General features: G+C 50.5%; 1 protein-coding gene across 1 annotated transcript in view; it reads left to right on the forward strand.

Moving 5' to 3' along the window:
- The window catches only part of SLC12A8 (solute carrier family 12, member 8), a gene marked incomplete at its 3' end in the record, with an annotated part of 41805 nt that overhangs the window by 3092 nt on the left and 23682 nt on the right, over positions 1-15031 (forward strand). Inside the window, exons 3-4 of the mRNA XM_010086318.1 lie at positions 708-899; positions 4297-4528. Coding sequence (XP_010084620.1) covers positions 708-899; positions 4297-4528 — 424 coding nt within the window. The remainder of the gene's footprint in view (positions 1-707; positions 900-4296; positions 4529-15031) is intronic.

Here is a 15031-nt window from a genome sequence, read left to right on the forward strand (position 1 = left end):
TTTTGTCAGTGGGGCTGAATCCTCTGCACAAATCTCCCCCCGAGCACCGGGAGCAGGAGAGCCACCTGCCACTCATGTACATCCTGCAGATAAGGCCCCCCTGCGCTGGCATATGGGAGTGTGATTTATCTTCCACGCCGGGTTGCCTTTGGGGTTTTGTTCTTTGGTATCTCATTGTTTGGGAGGATCAGAGCTTTTAAAGGTAAATGTTCTGAAAAATTAAAACGTGAGCTTGATGCTGTTATTAAATCGACTGCCGCAAACCCCAGAGGTTAAATTTTGAAATTACTTTTTGTTATGAAAGTGGCTTTTTTTTTTTTTTCCAAGCAAGTAATTCTAAAACACGCAAATAGGTAGTTATCCCTTGCCCATGGTGGCTGGATCGTTGTTTCACCTCATTTTAAACCAGAGAACAAAATCAGTGACTCAAGCAGGAGCCTGGTGACAGAGTAGAACCTGCTCATGCAAAGGTCTGTCCAGCCCCAGGATGAGGCAGGTCTTCTTCAAAGGGATGCTAATAGGAACTGTAAATTTGGCAATCAATTATGTTGGTTAGATAAGTAGGGGGGATGTGTGTGTTTTTCTTTTAATCTGTTATGACTCCAGATTCGTTGATCGCTAGTGACTAGAGGCAGGTGGGTCCCTTTTCTGTCTCAACAGAGTTGGTATGAGTTCATTTTCATTTGATTTTTTTTTTTCCATTCCAGGGAAACACTGGCATTGTAATGGGCATGTTTCTGGTGTCCTTTGTCATCCTGGTTGCCCTGGTGACAGTCTTATCTGGAATTGGGGTGTGTGAGAAGTGCAGCATCGGAAGTGGAGGAGTCTACTCCATGATTTCTACTGTCCTTGGAGGTCGAGTAGGGGGGACCATTGGCCTCCTTTATATTTTTGGCCAGGTAATTAAAAAAAAAAGTTATTTAAAGAAAATTTAGAAACTTTGCAATGCAGGTGTTAATCTTGTGCTTTCCTGCTGCAGGAAGTAATGCTCCAGGTAAAATCTGAGTAATGCTCCAGTGTGCTGGACAGCACGGGAGAGCACCACGGGGAGCGTTCAGCCCCGCTCTGCTCCCCAAGAACAAGCCTGTGCACAGCAGTACACCCCCCGGTGTGGGTCACAATGGTGGAGGAACTGGGTGTGTGAACAAGCCAACCATGCAGGACATGCCCTCCTGTCCTAAATTACCCCTGTTGCCAGGACATGCCCTTGCTGGCAAGAGACTTGGCTTAAGCTGAAGCAGGAGAGGCTGGGGTGGCCACTGGTGAACGGCTGCAGGTTGGTGGGGTGGCCTTGGTGTGCTCCCCATGCCCTTGGGGACCGGGCAAGCCTTGTCTGCTTCTCTGTGGGAGCCAGCAGAAGTGGGGCTGGTATGGGAGGAGAGCTGAGCAGCAGTAAGAGCCACAGCTAATTAACTTCTTGACATCCAAAAGTTGCAGTTCTGGGTTTTCTGAAAGGCCCCAAGGAGCTGTCATGGTGATGAAGCACCGAAATACACCAGTAGTAAACATAAAGAATGGAAAGTAATCTCTTAAACCTGCAGTGACTTAACCCCCTCCCCCCATAAAGATGTTATGAACAGTATAAAATGTGGTGAGCTGAGAAGCTTTTTTATTGAGGTTTGTTTTTAAAAGAGTGGCTTGCAGCAATCTCCAAAAAACCCTTAAAAAAACCCCCAAACCAAAAATAATCCCCTCTTCTCCCTTCACTCCAGATTAAAAGCAAGTGTCCATAAAATACAAACTGAAGGCAGTTACAAGCCAAGATATGGAAATGGGCCACACATGAGAATCCTTCCTGTCAGATTTTCCACTCTCGCTTTCCGAGCGGACCCCGTCTGGGAAAGCGATCAGTTTGCAGCCTGTCCTGAGGGTCGTAAAAGCTGGCCTGCAGCAGCCCTGGCCCCTGCCTAGGCATCCCGTGTGCGTGGGGGGGCTGCGGGGTGGGAGCTGGCAGCTTGCTTAGGAACGCTTTTCCTGCTCCTGAAAGCTGATGCCTCTCTCCTCTCCCTCTCCTCTCCCTCTCCTCTCCTTCTCCTCTCCCTCTCCTCTCCTCCCAATGTGCTTTGCCCCAGCTGCAGGCTGCTCCCCCACTATGAGATGCTCACAGAGCACTGTAACCTCTGTCATGAGTCCAGTCCGGCCAGAAATGGAGGTATTCCCCATTCCGTGCTCTGGGGCAAGTGGGGATAGACTGGGCCTCCTGCTGATGCTTTGGGAGATGGGAGGTGGCTCAGTGCCCTGGGGCTGCTGCAGAGATGGGCTCCTGCTGCATCAGCCAAGGGGAGCCCAGACCCAGTTGGGCTTTTCTGTTCTGGGATGCTCCAGAGACGCTTAATCAGATTGCCCTAAATGATGCAGCACACGTTTACTAGGTCCTGCGGAGACCGACGCATGTTTGGTCACTGCAGCTCTAACCGTGAGGCTGGGGTTTGGTGCTTTTCTCAGCAGTGTCCTTTCCTGGAGTGGTTTGCAGTAAGACCTGTCCGTGCAAGCAGAGGTTTGCCAGGGTCCAGCCCTAAAATCCGCAAAGCAAAGATAGGGGCCATGCTCATATGGGTGTTGAAAATCAATTGTGTTCCTCCCTTCTGCTGGTGATGTTCGTGGTCCACCAGAGGAAAGGCTTCAAGGAGGCTGGCGGTGCTGAGACTGGCAGAGGCTCTGCTCCCTTCAGGGTGTCCTTGCACATTGTTGTCCTTGGTGTGAAAGGAAAGAAAATTTATTTGTTTAGTTAAGAAAACTTCTTCAAAACCTGATGTTGGGCAGGTACAGGGCGCTGGGGTTAGGTGATACTGCCTTCTGTCTGCAGGGCTTTTCCTCATGCGAGAGACAGGAACTGCACCCAGTTTTAATGCGTTTATCGGAGTTAGATTCTGTTTCGGGGTTTTTTTGGCTTCAGGTCTCAGGTGCAGTTTTTGTGGGTGCCCCAAGCAGAGCTGTGCCGGTGCGGGGTGTTGTCCTCTGCCAGCTCAGGAAGGACCTGTTTTCTGGAGAGAGCACCCACGTAGGATGTGTGCGGTCCGCTCTGTGGTGTAGGCCATGGTAAACACGAGTAACCAAAAATATATCCACTTCTTTGGGGACTACCTTGCAGAGTCTGAGGCTTCTCTGGTGGAGATGTTCGTGGTGGGGCCACCAGCGAGGAGTAAGAGGGACTTTCAGGGTGTAGTTCACCCGATCTGTGCTAGGTGTCTGCCTAGGATGGAAGTGAATCCTCCAGGATCTCCATGTTGTAGGTGTAGGAGTCTGAGCAGGTGAATCCCGTGCACCTTGCTTGCCGAAAACCATGGATCAACCTGCAGCTCCTGGGTGTGGGTCAGGTTGTCTTGAACAACCTCGGTGGAGCAGTGCTGGGTCAGTCCGAGGGGGATCTGCAGTGAAGAAGGGGTCTGCTCTGACTCCTGCTGGCTTGGGCAGGGGTTTTCTCCCTTCCACTCGTGTGGGAGCTGTGCTGAACACCCCTCATCCATGGATGGGGATAGTGGGATCGCAAGACCCAAGGTCACAGTGCCCGTGCTGTCACGCTGCTCTGTGCCCCGACTGGGTTTGCTGGGGATGCCGTGCACTGGAAAGGGTTGTTGCTGAAATGTCAGCTAGTGGGAACCTCTGGAGGGAAATGTCCTGGTATTAAGGACTGCTGCCCTGCAGTGGGGTTTGAGACCTGAACGTGTGCTGCAGATGTCCCGGGCAGAGCATGTCCCCTGCCCCGCAGCAAGGCAAACAAGCAGCTTTCCCAGGAGCTCGGGGGGCACGGCTTGCACAATGTGCTCTCCTCAAAAGTGCAGGCTCCGTTCCAGCAACGAGATGGGGAGCCGGTGAAACATCAGACTTTACATCCAAACTAAACACCGAGTTAAAAATAACCCCTGGGAGGCAATGAAAGGGGACGCAAACTGCTGTCCTACAGGCAGGTGTTGAACTGGGACCCTTTCTTTCAGAGAAACAGAAGAAGGGAAGAGAAGTAGAGGTTGACTTATCCTTTTCTCCCTCAGAGAAACCAGTGTGGTTTCTCCTGGAGCGTTAATGGAGGGTAAATTTTAAAGTCCATGGAAAGTTGCTGGGCTGCTGGCCCTAGTGCCCAGCCTTCTCCGTTTGCCCGGGCAGGAGGTACGCTGCCCTGGCACTGCACTCTTACAGCAAAAAGTTTCAGTCCCTCTAGACCAGAGTGACATTAAAGATTATATTGTCAACAAACGTCTGTCTGTCTGAACAGAAACCCCCCCTCCCAGCCCAGCATGGGGGCTGTGGGTGGGGATCCCTTGTTCTCCCACGGGCTGCTCACAGAGCCCTGTCCTTCAGTGCGTTGCAGGTGCCATGTACGTCACCGGCTTCGCAGAGTCCATTGCGGACGTCCTGAGCCTCAGCAACATCTGGGCAGTGCGCGGGATCTCCCTGGCCGTCCTGCTGGGCCTGCTGGGGATCAACCTGGCCGGGGTGAAGTGGATCATCAGGCTCCAGCTCCTGCTGCTCTTCCTCCTGGCTGTCTCCACACTGGACTTTGTCATCGGGTCCTTTACACACCTTGATCCAGGTAAAACTGGGTGTTCATCATGCTGGGGTCAGGAGGCGTTAGTCCCCCGGGGTGTTCTCCTTGGGTGTCTTCGTGAGGTTACACCACTGGGCAGAGGTGGAGTTCAGCGCTTCCAGAGGTGACCCTGTCCTTTGGTACCAATCTTTTAGAGGCAACCTGTAATTTTGCAAGGAGTATATATTTCCAGAGCATGGCTGAAGCTACCTTATGAATTTAGGTGTTTAACCTCAGGAATCAAGCTCTCTATCTGTGCGCTTGCTACACCTGTACTGCACTTGGAGGTTTTCTGACAACAGAGAGCGGCTGCGTTTGCACTCACTCGTTGTAGCCTTCTGCTGCCTAACTCCACATTGAGCATTGTGCCCATGAAAACAGAGGATTGTGACTTTGTGTTAGGGAGGTCACTCAGGCCCTGGCTGTGGTGAGCTGTGCCACCAGTGCTGGCCTGGGCTGGACACTGCAGGATGTGCTGCCAGGGCCATGCTGGGGAGCTGGGTGGGCTGGAGCAGGTGTCTGCTGGGGTTTCAAGGAACTGTGGGTGCAAGCTTTCCTCATTAACCTTCCCCATCCTGACTTCAGCCTGTAGCAGTGGCTCCAGCTCGGGCAAGGCGGAGGTTGGGGGGCTCCCACCTGCAGCCCCGCTTGCACCACGAGCCCACCTTCCCCTCCCTCCATCCTCATCCCCGAGAGGTGTTTGCAGGAAACACACCTCAAGATGTGGGGAATTGCAGTGGAAGGGGTCCCTGAGTGCTGCAACAGCCACTCCTGCAGTAACAAAGTGTAATTAGCTGAGTAAACAGAAGGTGTCACCTTTTTCTTGGCTTCCCCTGTGTCCAGCAGCACCTTAGGGGGTTGCAAGCCAACTGCTAAAGTTGGTTTAAAGGAAAGATCTTCAGTTTTGGTTTACAGTTGGGATTCAGCCACAGAGCCAGGCAAAGGTGTTTGCATGTTCTATTTAGCATGTAAGAAATGCCCCAAATGAAAGCTGGGAAAAGGCTCAGCAGACACTTGCAAATGAGAACAAAGCGAGGACAGTTGTGCTCGGTGTGGTGGATTTTGCAGAGAAAGCAACTGACCTGCTCCAAACAGCTGTGTTTCATAGGAAGTTGTTTTCTAAAGGAAACGGGGGAGGGTTTGCATTTCGGTTGTGCTCAGAGGAGACCTTTAATACAGACCTAGAGACCTTTCTAATAGCAGAAAGAAAATGAGTGCTTGGGGTGAGAGCTGGTAGTAGGAAAGTGAACATGGGACCAGGAGGAGAGAGTTAGAGGAATACAAACATTGGCAGGAAACGTGCTCAAGTAGGGTTCAATTTAGTTGTTTTTGATTTCCTCCACTGCCGAGCACTATGTCATTTTCTTCTGACATGAAATAGAGAAAGGAGGCGAAACGGAGCGGCTGAGTATCACAAATGCTGCAGTTTAGCCCTGGCTGTCTAAAGAGAGGAGGGTTTCCAGTGTGTGGAAGGACATCAGGCTGATGGTGACCAGATCCAAGCCCCAAACGCCTGTACCCCAGAGCAACACTGCCTGTGTGATGGGACCTGCCGCCGTAGGGCTGGCTGGGGACGGCTGTGGGTGTCTCTGCTTTTACAGACCGCTTCCATCTGAGAGAACTGTTTCTAGCCAGGCTGAGCGGTTGGTTCCTCCCAAGTCCTGCATTTCCCCAGAAGGCCTCTGAGTGGTGTGTCAGCACCAACGGTGAACACTGGGCTTCAGGAAGCCTCCTGGCTCAGTCTTGCATGCTTTCTGTACTGCATGGATGGATGCTTGTCCCTTGGGTGCCATTGCACCCGTCAGCAAAGCATCCCTCCTGCGAGGAGGCTGCGGGTGGGACGTGCAGGTGTTGGTGAAGCTCTGTCCTCGACTGATGGCAGTGGTGGGGTGTGGTGCCTCTGAGCCCAGCACCTGGGGAACCATTTCAGACCCCTTTGGGGTAGGCAGCCAACTGATCATCTCTCCGCAGCCTTTATGGGTGTGCAGTTGTTTTGGGTTTGGTTCTTTGTCTGCAACAGTGACTGAGATGTGAAGGCAGTGTGCAGGGAGAGCCTGGGAGAGGTAATTTTTGGGGACAGACCTGTAAACTGGAAAGATTTCAGCTGACATCTTGCCTGGGTTGTTTCCTTCTTTTATGTCAGGTTAATGGGGTCTCAGCTTGCAGCATCAGTTCTTGGCCTCCAAACCTGTGAAACGGGGCTTGTGCGATCACCCTGCCTTTCCTGCTCCTGCCACGGCTGCCTTTTCCCTCGCTTAATGTTTCCAAATGCTGTGCACATACCAAAGGACTGCACATCTGCCAAGCAGCAGTTATTTGGATTTAAATAAATGCCTGTCCATCTTGAAGGTCTTAAACGTCTGCCTTTGTGTGGTTGGGCTGGGTGGAGTCCCCGGCTCTTCTCCCTGTTCCCGCAGCTCACACCACCCAGGCACACACCAAATCGGATATTGTCCAAGCACTCACTCCCTTCCTGTGGTTTCCCTTTATTTTTAGTTGGAGGATGGAGTGTGCTTACACAAAAGGGGGCTTCTCAGCAGGGCTTCCCGCTGCTTTTTCTCATTTTTTTTTTCCTCCTTTTTTTTTCCTCTCTCTTGCTGTGGCTTGCTCCTGCTCCCAGAGCTGACCGGGCTCCTGCAACCCAGAGCAGGGGCTGGAGGAGCTGAGCAGCTCCAGACACAGGGAGGGCTCTGGGTTGCTGGTCCCGATGCTGCCGTCCCCTCTGTGACTGCAGGCCTGTGGGGTCTGGCTGCCCTGCCTGCCTGTGGGGTCCCTGCCAGGCTGCAGCATCCCTCTGCCCAGCCCCGAGGGCTTCTGCTCCTTTCCGCAGGCTGCCTGTAGGCTGGGGTGGGACTGGCTGATTTTTTGGAGTTAATCCTAAATCCTCCCCTTGGCTTGGGTGTGCGCTTTCCCCCAGGGACGGGTCACAGTCCCAGGCTGGGGTCTGGGCCAGGGATGGGCAGCAAGAAGAGGGGCTCCCTGTGCTGTCTGAAAACCAGTCTCATCCAGCTGTCTCCAACTCTTCACCTTAAAATTCAGTCCCACCTCCCACCCCCCCATGCTCCTTCCTCCGGATGGAAAACATGCATTTTTCTCTTCCTGGGCACACTGCTGTTTTTACCAAATCTAAAACAGGTGAACTGAAATCCGTCAGCGCTCGACTTCTCAACCCATCACCAAGACCCAGCACTCGCTACACAACTGCACAGTAGCAGTGCAGGGTTTTATTAGCTTGCATATGTTTGCATTTTAATTCTGGAGGTCCCTACCTCAAAATCAGCCTGGGTTATTTTGAGGGGAGCAGTGACTGTAAAGGAGAGGATGCTCCTCTCCATGACCAGCTTCTCAGAACAGTATGTGAAACTTTTTGGCCTCTTCACATCCTGAACATTAGAGTCATGGAAAAAGAAGATAAGCCCACAGTTGATGCCCACACTTTTATTTTCCTAGCATATCTCTGCTAATTTTTGTGTAGGGTGACTCCCAAATACTCCCTTGCAATTAGGCGCCTGCTTTCCTGTTTTGGCAGCGGCTCTCAGGTGCCCGGTTAAAGCAGAGCGGCTGTGGGAGTGCATCGAGGGGGGGGATGCTGGGTGGAGAGCTGGTGTTAATTTGGTTGTGCTTTGTTGGGGAGATGAAAGGAACTGCAACATGAGCAAAAGGGGGCTGACAACAGCCTCTTAAATGCCTGGGGGGGGGGGAAATAAATAAATGAAAGCTGGAGAGGGAAAATGATTTTAAGCTGAAATAGGGTAGATTTAGATCAGATATTAGGACGACATTTTTTCCTGTGAGGGTGGTGAGGCACTGGCACAGGCTGCCCAGAGAAGCTGTGGATGCCCCATCCCTGGAGGTGTTCAAGGCCAGGCTGGATGAGGCTTTGAGCAACCTGGGCTAGTGGGAGGTGTCCCTGCCCATGGCAGGGGGGTGGGGACTCGATGATCTCTAAGTTCCCTTCCAACCCAAACCATTCCATGATTCTATGATTTTGTTGGGAATTCAGTAATTGGGTCCCCTTGGGCTGGGGCACCCCCATCCTGCAGCAGGCGGTACCATGTGGCTGGGGGGAGTGTGGAGCCTGGCTGCGTGGGGGCAGCCCCTCTCCCCCCAGATGGAAAATTTGGGTGTTTCATTTCTCAGGGACACAGGGAGGTTTGAAAGGCTCATTGCTGTCAGAGTGCTTCTGCTTGGGATTGTTTTCTGTGCAAACCACATCCTTCATGTCACCCGCTTGGGCTTTAGCTTCCCAAAGCTGCTCACACTGAGCCCAGAAAACTCATTTATCATCCTCACTTCTGCTGAGGGAGAGTCCTTTGGAGGATTCATCCCCCTGGGGCATCCTGCAGCTCAGCCAGGGGAGCTGATGCTCTCCAGTGGGTACTGCTGGTGAAGAGCTGCGCAAGAGGAGCTTCGCCTGGGGCTGCTCCAGCAGAAGGGGAACCTGCAATTGTTAACGTGATTTGCGCATATAAACACTCTGGTGTTGTAAAGATCCCTCAAGCGTTGCCTCAGGGGCTTTGATGGACTGAATTAATTAAATATATTCCCACTTATTTAATATGAAAGTGATCAAAGCATCCTAATCGAGGGCTTTTGCTTGTCTCTGAGTTGTTTTATTTTATTTTTGGGCACGAGGGGTGTGCCCCAATTTCATAAGAGAGGGTGCAGGAAGGATGTTTGTGTCAAAAGATGATCTGCAGCTAATCCCAGAGGCTTTATCCAGGCTGATTGCCGACTTCCTGGCCTGAGACACATCTGGAAACTGGCATCAAATTCCAAGTAGAAATCACTGAGTGAGCAGCAGCAGAAAAAAAAATCCCACTTTGCTACCGAACAAGGTAGACACCATGGTGAATAAAAGCAGGAGGCTGCTAATATGCTCTTTATTTATTAAAAAACACGGGATTGCTTTCCCCAGGTTTTTCCAATTATAGCGCATTGAATGGCCCTGACATCACTCTTGAGCTGGGGCCAGCCTATTCAACAGTCTGGCGAAGACATTTATTAACTGGTTACCTGCCAATTGTCTGGGCTAGGAGCTGTGGGACAGATGTGTTTTGAAAAGTGATAACATTGTTAGGGGCCTTGTTTAGATGGTGAGAGGAAAGCTACACCGCTCTGTCCAGGCTCTCTGAAGTAGGTAGTTAAAGCAGTTTATTAATTTAAAAAAAAAAAAAAAAGAAAAAAGAAAAAAAAGGTTGACACGTAACTTTGCTGCGTGGTTCGTTTCCACTCAGCTGCCCTGTTTGTCAGTAGATTTTCGTGGTGTTTCCTCACTGGAGGACAGCTGGCAGTAGGACTTTGTTGAAGAACAGTGACCTTGCCTGCTGGAGGATGCTGGGGGTGTCGCTACAGCTGCTGCTCCTGGGGGGCCAGAGCTGGCATCCCTGTGCTTCCGCTCCACCAAGGCCAGGCGGGATTTCTGAGCTCACTGCCCTGAAGCATCTCGTGGGAGGAGGCGGGTAAGGAGGAGGGGAGGAGAGCGCCGGGCACAAGGGATGCTGTGTGCATCCAACCTGCTCTGGAGCATCTCCAGTGATGGATCCTCCACTGCATCCCTGGGGTCCCTGCTCCAGTCGCAGCTATCCTGAGCTAACATCCCCTTCCTACAGCCAAGCGCCACTGCTCTGGGTCTCTTGAGGACTTGGGGACCAGACGATGTCCTTCCTTTCTGTGTTGAACCACCTTGCTTGGAAAACCCCCCGTTCTCCCCTTCGATCGTCTCTTGCTGGGCTGCACCGTCTGAGCGGCCACATGGGGCTTGGGAGTGGGCTGCCCCCCGCCACATGCTGCCAAGGAGGAGGAGGGTCCTGGCCTCATTCAATACCCTGAAATGTGCCCCGGCATGGTGCTGTCAGGGCAGGGCTGGCCCAGGTCCATCCCTGCAGCAAGAGAGGGTTTGCTGAGGTTGCTACAGGTTTAAACTTGCTTAAAGAGCAGGTAATGCTGCTCTTCATTTATACTGGAGATTTGGGACACGGTTGGTTTTTAATTTCTTTGCTGTTTCTCTGTGAGGCGATGCTAAGCTCGTCTTTGTGAATAAATCCTGAAATACCTTGGCTGGCTTTGTCCCCTGCAAGACGCTGCTTTCGCGTGGGCTTTCCCCACCTGCTCCCCCCATAAAAGCTTCCGTGAAGGCTCTGTTCAGCAGCAACTTGTTTAATGCTAGAGACCTAATAAAACTGACTGACTCGAGGAAGATATATATCATCCCATAATCTCTCCATCTCTGCCTGTTGCTTTACTGGACAGCTCTACTTAATTGCACTGATTTTTTTTTCTTTTTTTGGTGGGACTACATAATTTCTTTCAAAAAAATGGAGATCTTTTACCTTCTCTTTTTTCATTAGGCTGGTGTTTAATTCCAGTCACACTTCAGCTGTGCCCTGAATCAGCTTTCCTTATTTAGGGATTTAATTTATGAAGATAATATCTAGATAGTAGATTCTTTCTCCAGCCACTTCACTTCTAGCTTGCATTCCTGTCCTAGGGTAAAGAGAAAACTTTGCGTGGGACATAGGTCCTTATCTACTGCTCATTGTCTCTGCTGCCTTGTGTTAACAATTTTTGGCCTTTTTTGGCTGTAGGTAAGAGACTTTAGTCTGGTTGTACCTTCACTGGCCTGGATGATGGTCCAGTGGTTCTTGCTTGTTTACTTTTCTACTCACAGGGGAAATACATTCATTGAAATATGTGATTTTGGTAGGGAAAATGTATTCTCTGATTTAAACTGAATTCAATTAATAGTTTAAAACAAGCAAACAAAAAATCCTTTTTAGGTGACAGCATCTTGCTCAGCCTTTCCAAAATCAAACACTCTTTGATTTCCAGTTTGATTTGCAGTCTGGAACTAGACTTGGAGCTGTCACTGTGGGCATTGTATAGAGGGTAACAAAAACCTCCCCAAAACAAAATCCAACTATCATTTTGGACACAGAATCAAAAAATCAACCAGTGGAGTGGTTTTCTTTTGAAATACCACTGTCATCTGGATAATATATCCATAACTTGGAAATACAGGATTATCTACTCATGAGGATGGCAGAAGACTCTTTGGACTATGGCAGGGTCTGGTGGATGATGTTCCGTTTTGGTGAACTGCTTGCTTTGGAAAGGTGAGGATTTAATCAACAGAGATTGGGCTTTGTCCCAAGCGACACATGGAGCAGCTCTGAGTTAGAAAGGAGGTCTCGCCAATGAGCCCAAAGGATGTGTGTCATCGCCGCTGTCGCTCGAATGCCGTTCATTTTCCTCCAATTGTTGTGCCTTGACTCAGCCTAAATTTTGATTTCTTAAGGCTGGGGTTTTTCATCGGAGAAGTTCTGCAGAGCCTCCCACAACCAAGGACTCTGGGCACGACTTCTAAGAAATACCGCTCTCCAATTAATAATAATATCCCATTGATGCAAACTATTTTCCTAGAAAAAGGGTGAAGCAAGGGACTTTTTACTTCTCATCCTCTTTGTAATGAATAAAACCATTTCCGCTGGCTGGTTTGAACACTGCTGAATAAGCCAGGTAGCGGATACCACATCAGAAAATAAAATAGGATTTTATATGTTACGGCAAGTCTGCTGCTTAGCAGTAACTAATATAAAGCATAAGTGGACTTTATGAAGTTGAAATACCCATGTTAAAATTGCTTCCTTTTTTCTCCTAACTGAAATGTCAGATTTTCCACCTGCAGAAAAGATCCATTTTTTGGCTTTTTTTGCAAAAAAATAATTAAAACCCACCAACCTGTACAGACAGAATAAATGCTAAGGGGCTGTACTAGCTACTGCCATGGGCGCATTCCTGAGTTTTCCTTTATTTAAGCAGGGCTGAGGCACTGTGCTTTTGTGATGAGGAGCCGCCCCGCCCATCTGGGTGCTTTCAGGTTCTGTGTGTCCTCTTGCGTACGCCAGTGGTTTTCCACTTCTCCATCCTCTCGAAAAGCTGAGGTGGAGATAAAGCAGGCACTTGGAAGTTACTGTTTCCTCCCACCCAGCCCAGTCCCGGAAGCCAGGACATGGCTGGGGAGAGCCTGGGGGGGTGTAGGCTGCTTCACGATTTGGGAGAGGTGGCAGCATCCTGCAAAAAAAAATTGCCCCATTAGCTAAATATGAGCATTGGAGAGCGATTCAAGCAGCTCCCTTTGTTTATTCTGCCTTTGGTGCTATTTTTAGCTGTTGGCCAGGACCCCTTATTGCAGTTCCATCGGCTTTAGGGAGAGGAGGATGCTCATGACCTGATGGCTCTCATGGTCAGGATGCTCTGAGGTCCCCAGACCATGAGGGGATGGGGTTGGGGTGTGGATGCATTTACTGGGGATCAGCCACCCACGAGGCATGAGTCCCCTTCTCGGGGTCTCTAGGCCTGATGAGCCGGGCAGAGGGAGAGGATGTGCATACTTGGATTTGTTATGTATGCAAAGGACTGATGGCCCCATAGCAGGTTTGTTGCAGGTTTCCTCAAATGGATTACCCCCCAGCGCTTCTGCTCTAGGCTTTCTTGCTTTCTTGATGGTTTTCAGGGCACAAACCCCATGCTCTTCCATGCTTCCTCTAACACAGCAGAACATTGCACCAACCAGTAGTGTCAAACCTCTTTCCAAGAGCATCCTGCATCAGGCCAGGCTGCAGGGCACACTGCTAAACCCCCAGCAACTTGAGAAGAGGTCTCCTGCTGCGTCCGGAGGCTTTGGAGGAGAGCAAGATGGGAAAATAGACAGTGAGTGCTTCCCCTTGACAGCACTGTCAGCTTCCACGCCTGCTAATGTATCTGCTCAACTGAGAAATAGTCATGCATTGGGGTGATTCATTGCCCTGCAGCAAGGTTGCTGTCAGCTGTCAGTGTGATGCTTGTCTCTGTGCTTGTCCTGTTTTTGTCCCCACTGGCGGTGGCTGGGATGGGCAGGTGCAGTGGAGGCTGTTTTTTGGGAGAGGGTTAATGGTGGGATCCCTCGGAGCCCATGGCGGCAGGAAGCCGTATTGTGTGTTGACTTTAAAAAGGAGGTTTGGGAGATCAGCTCTGGAGCAGAAAACAGGGGCTCGGGAGGAACAAACACTCACTGCTTCAGAAGGGCGGCGATTTCCTTTTGGGTAAACACGTCATTAATCTCAGGGAGCACATTCTTTTCCATCGAAAGATAAGGGATTCGAGTTGCCTTTCTCAGGGCTTGGCCTTTTTAGATTGTTTTAACTGTGGCTTTTGCTCCTTCAATTACAGACTTTACATAATCTCTCATTTTGGGTTTGCTGGGTTATTATGGGTTCAGAGAAAGCCTTGGGCAAGGGAACTCCTTTCCTTCTTTCTTTAAAATTGCTCTGATCCTTCTCCCCCCACTCCCCTCTTGCCAATTTTTTTCTTACTAAAACACATCTATTTTTTGATACTTGCAGCTCTGACGAATTTGAAACGTAAGTATGCTGTTTGTCCTAATTTATGAAACCATCCCCTTAGTGCTAATGATGAAATAGGAGCTTATTTGTTCACCATGAGTGGAAAAACAGTGATGGTCTCCTCTCCCTGCTCCAGGCTGCATCTTGCTGCTCAGCTTTGGTTTAGCATTTTTGAAGATGCCATTTGCCGTGGCCGGTGACGCATGGGAACATGCTGGCTGTGGCACCCAAAACTTAACTTTCAGTTGGCGTGATCCTACTGCATGGGCAGGCAGCAGTCACTTCTGCTGCCCATGGCTTGGGGTCTGCAATCGCTCTGAGCTCTTTGGAGAGCAAATTTGTTACACTGGGATTTAGGGATGAAATGACAGAGGGAATTCAGTCCCTTCGCATTCTCACCTTCTCTTCTTCCCAGTACTTTGTGCTTAGGGCTACCAGAGGCAGCAGGGGTTGGGATGGGGTGGAGCAGGAGCGAGGCTCCCGCGTCCTCATCTCTCGGTACCCTGGCAGCTCGAGCAGATGCTCTGAAGTCTTTCCTGCACTGGTCTGTCATTTTGGCCACATGCCATTGTGTTAATTGCATAATAGCTGCATTTTTAGCACTGCATAATCATTGACCTGCCTGTATTCCAAACAAAAATTTCTCTCTGTTTTTACCCCTGCGTAGTTTAAGACTATTTCATTTGAGAAATATGGGGGCTGTGGGAGCTGTCAGCTGGTAGGATGTGGCCCTGAGGACTGAGATGAACCCAAGGCATGTCATCATTGGTGACACATGGAGGGTGGATCTGCAGGGACGGGTGTCAGAAGCCTTGTGTTTGCTCTTCTCCATCTGGGCTGGGCTGCACGTGCAGCATCTCCAGCTACGGAGCTGTGCTGCTGCTCACGAGCTGTGCTGCTGCTCAGAAGCAGCATGGAGCAGACGTGCTCTTGGCTCAGAGGGAACGTGCCCTGATCCACGCTGACTCATGGGGCACATGCATTGTGCTGCAGACCTGGGTTTGGTGAATGTGGTCCCCTGGGTAGATGAGTGCGGTGTTTAGCAGTCAGGAGACAGGGGCATTGACCTCTTCAGTCCATCCCATCTTCCTCCTCCAGCTCTGCCCCCCTGCAGCTCTGCTCTTTC

Source organism: Pterocles gutturalis, unplaced genomic scaffold (assembly GCF_000699245.1).
Source record: "Pterocles gutturalis isolate BGI_N339 unplaced genomic scaffold, ASM69924v1 scaffold7941, whole genome shotgun sequence".
In the NCBI taxonomy this organism is placed as follows: domain Eukaryota; kingdom Metazoa; phylum Chordata; class Aves; order Pterocliformes; family Pteroclidae; genus Pterocles; species Pterocles gutturalis.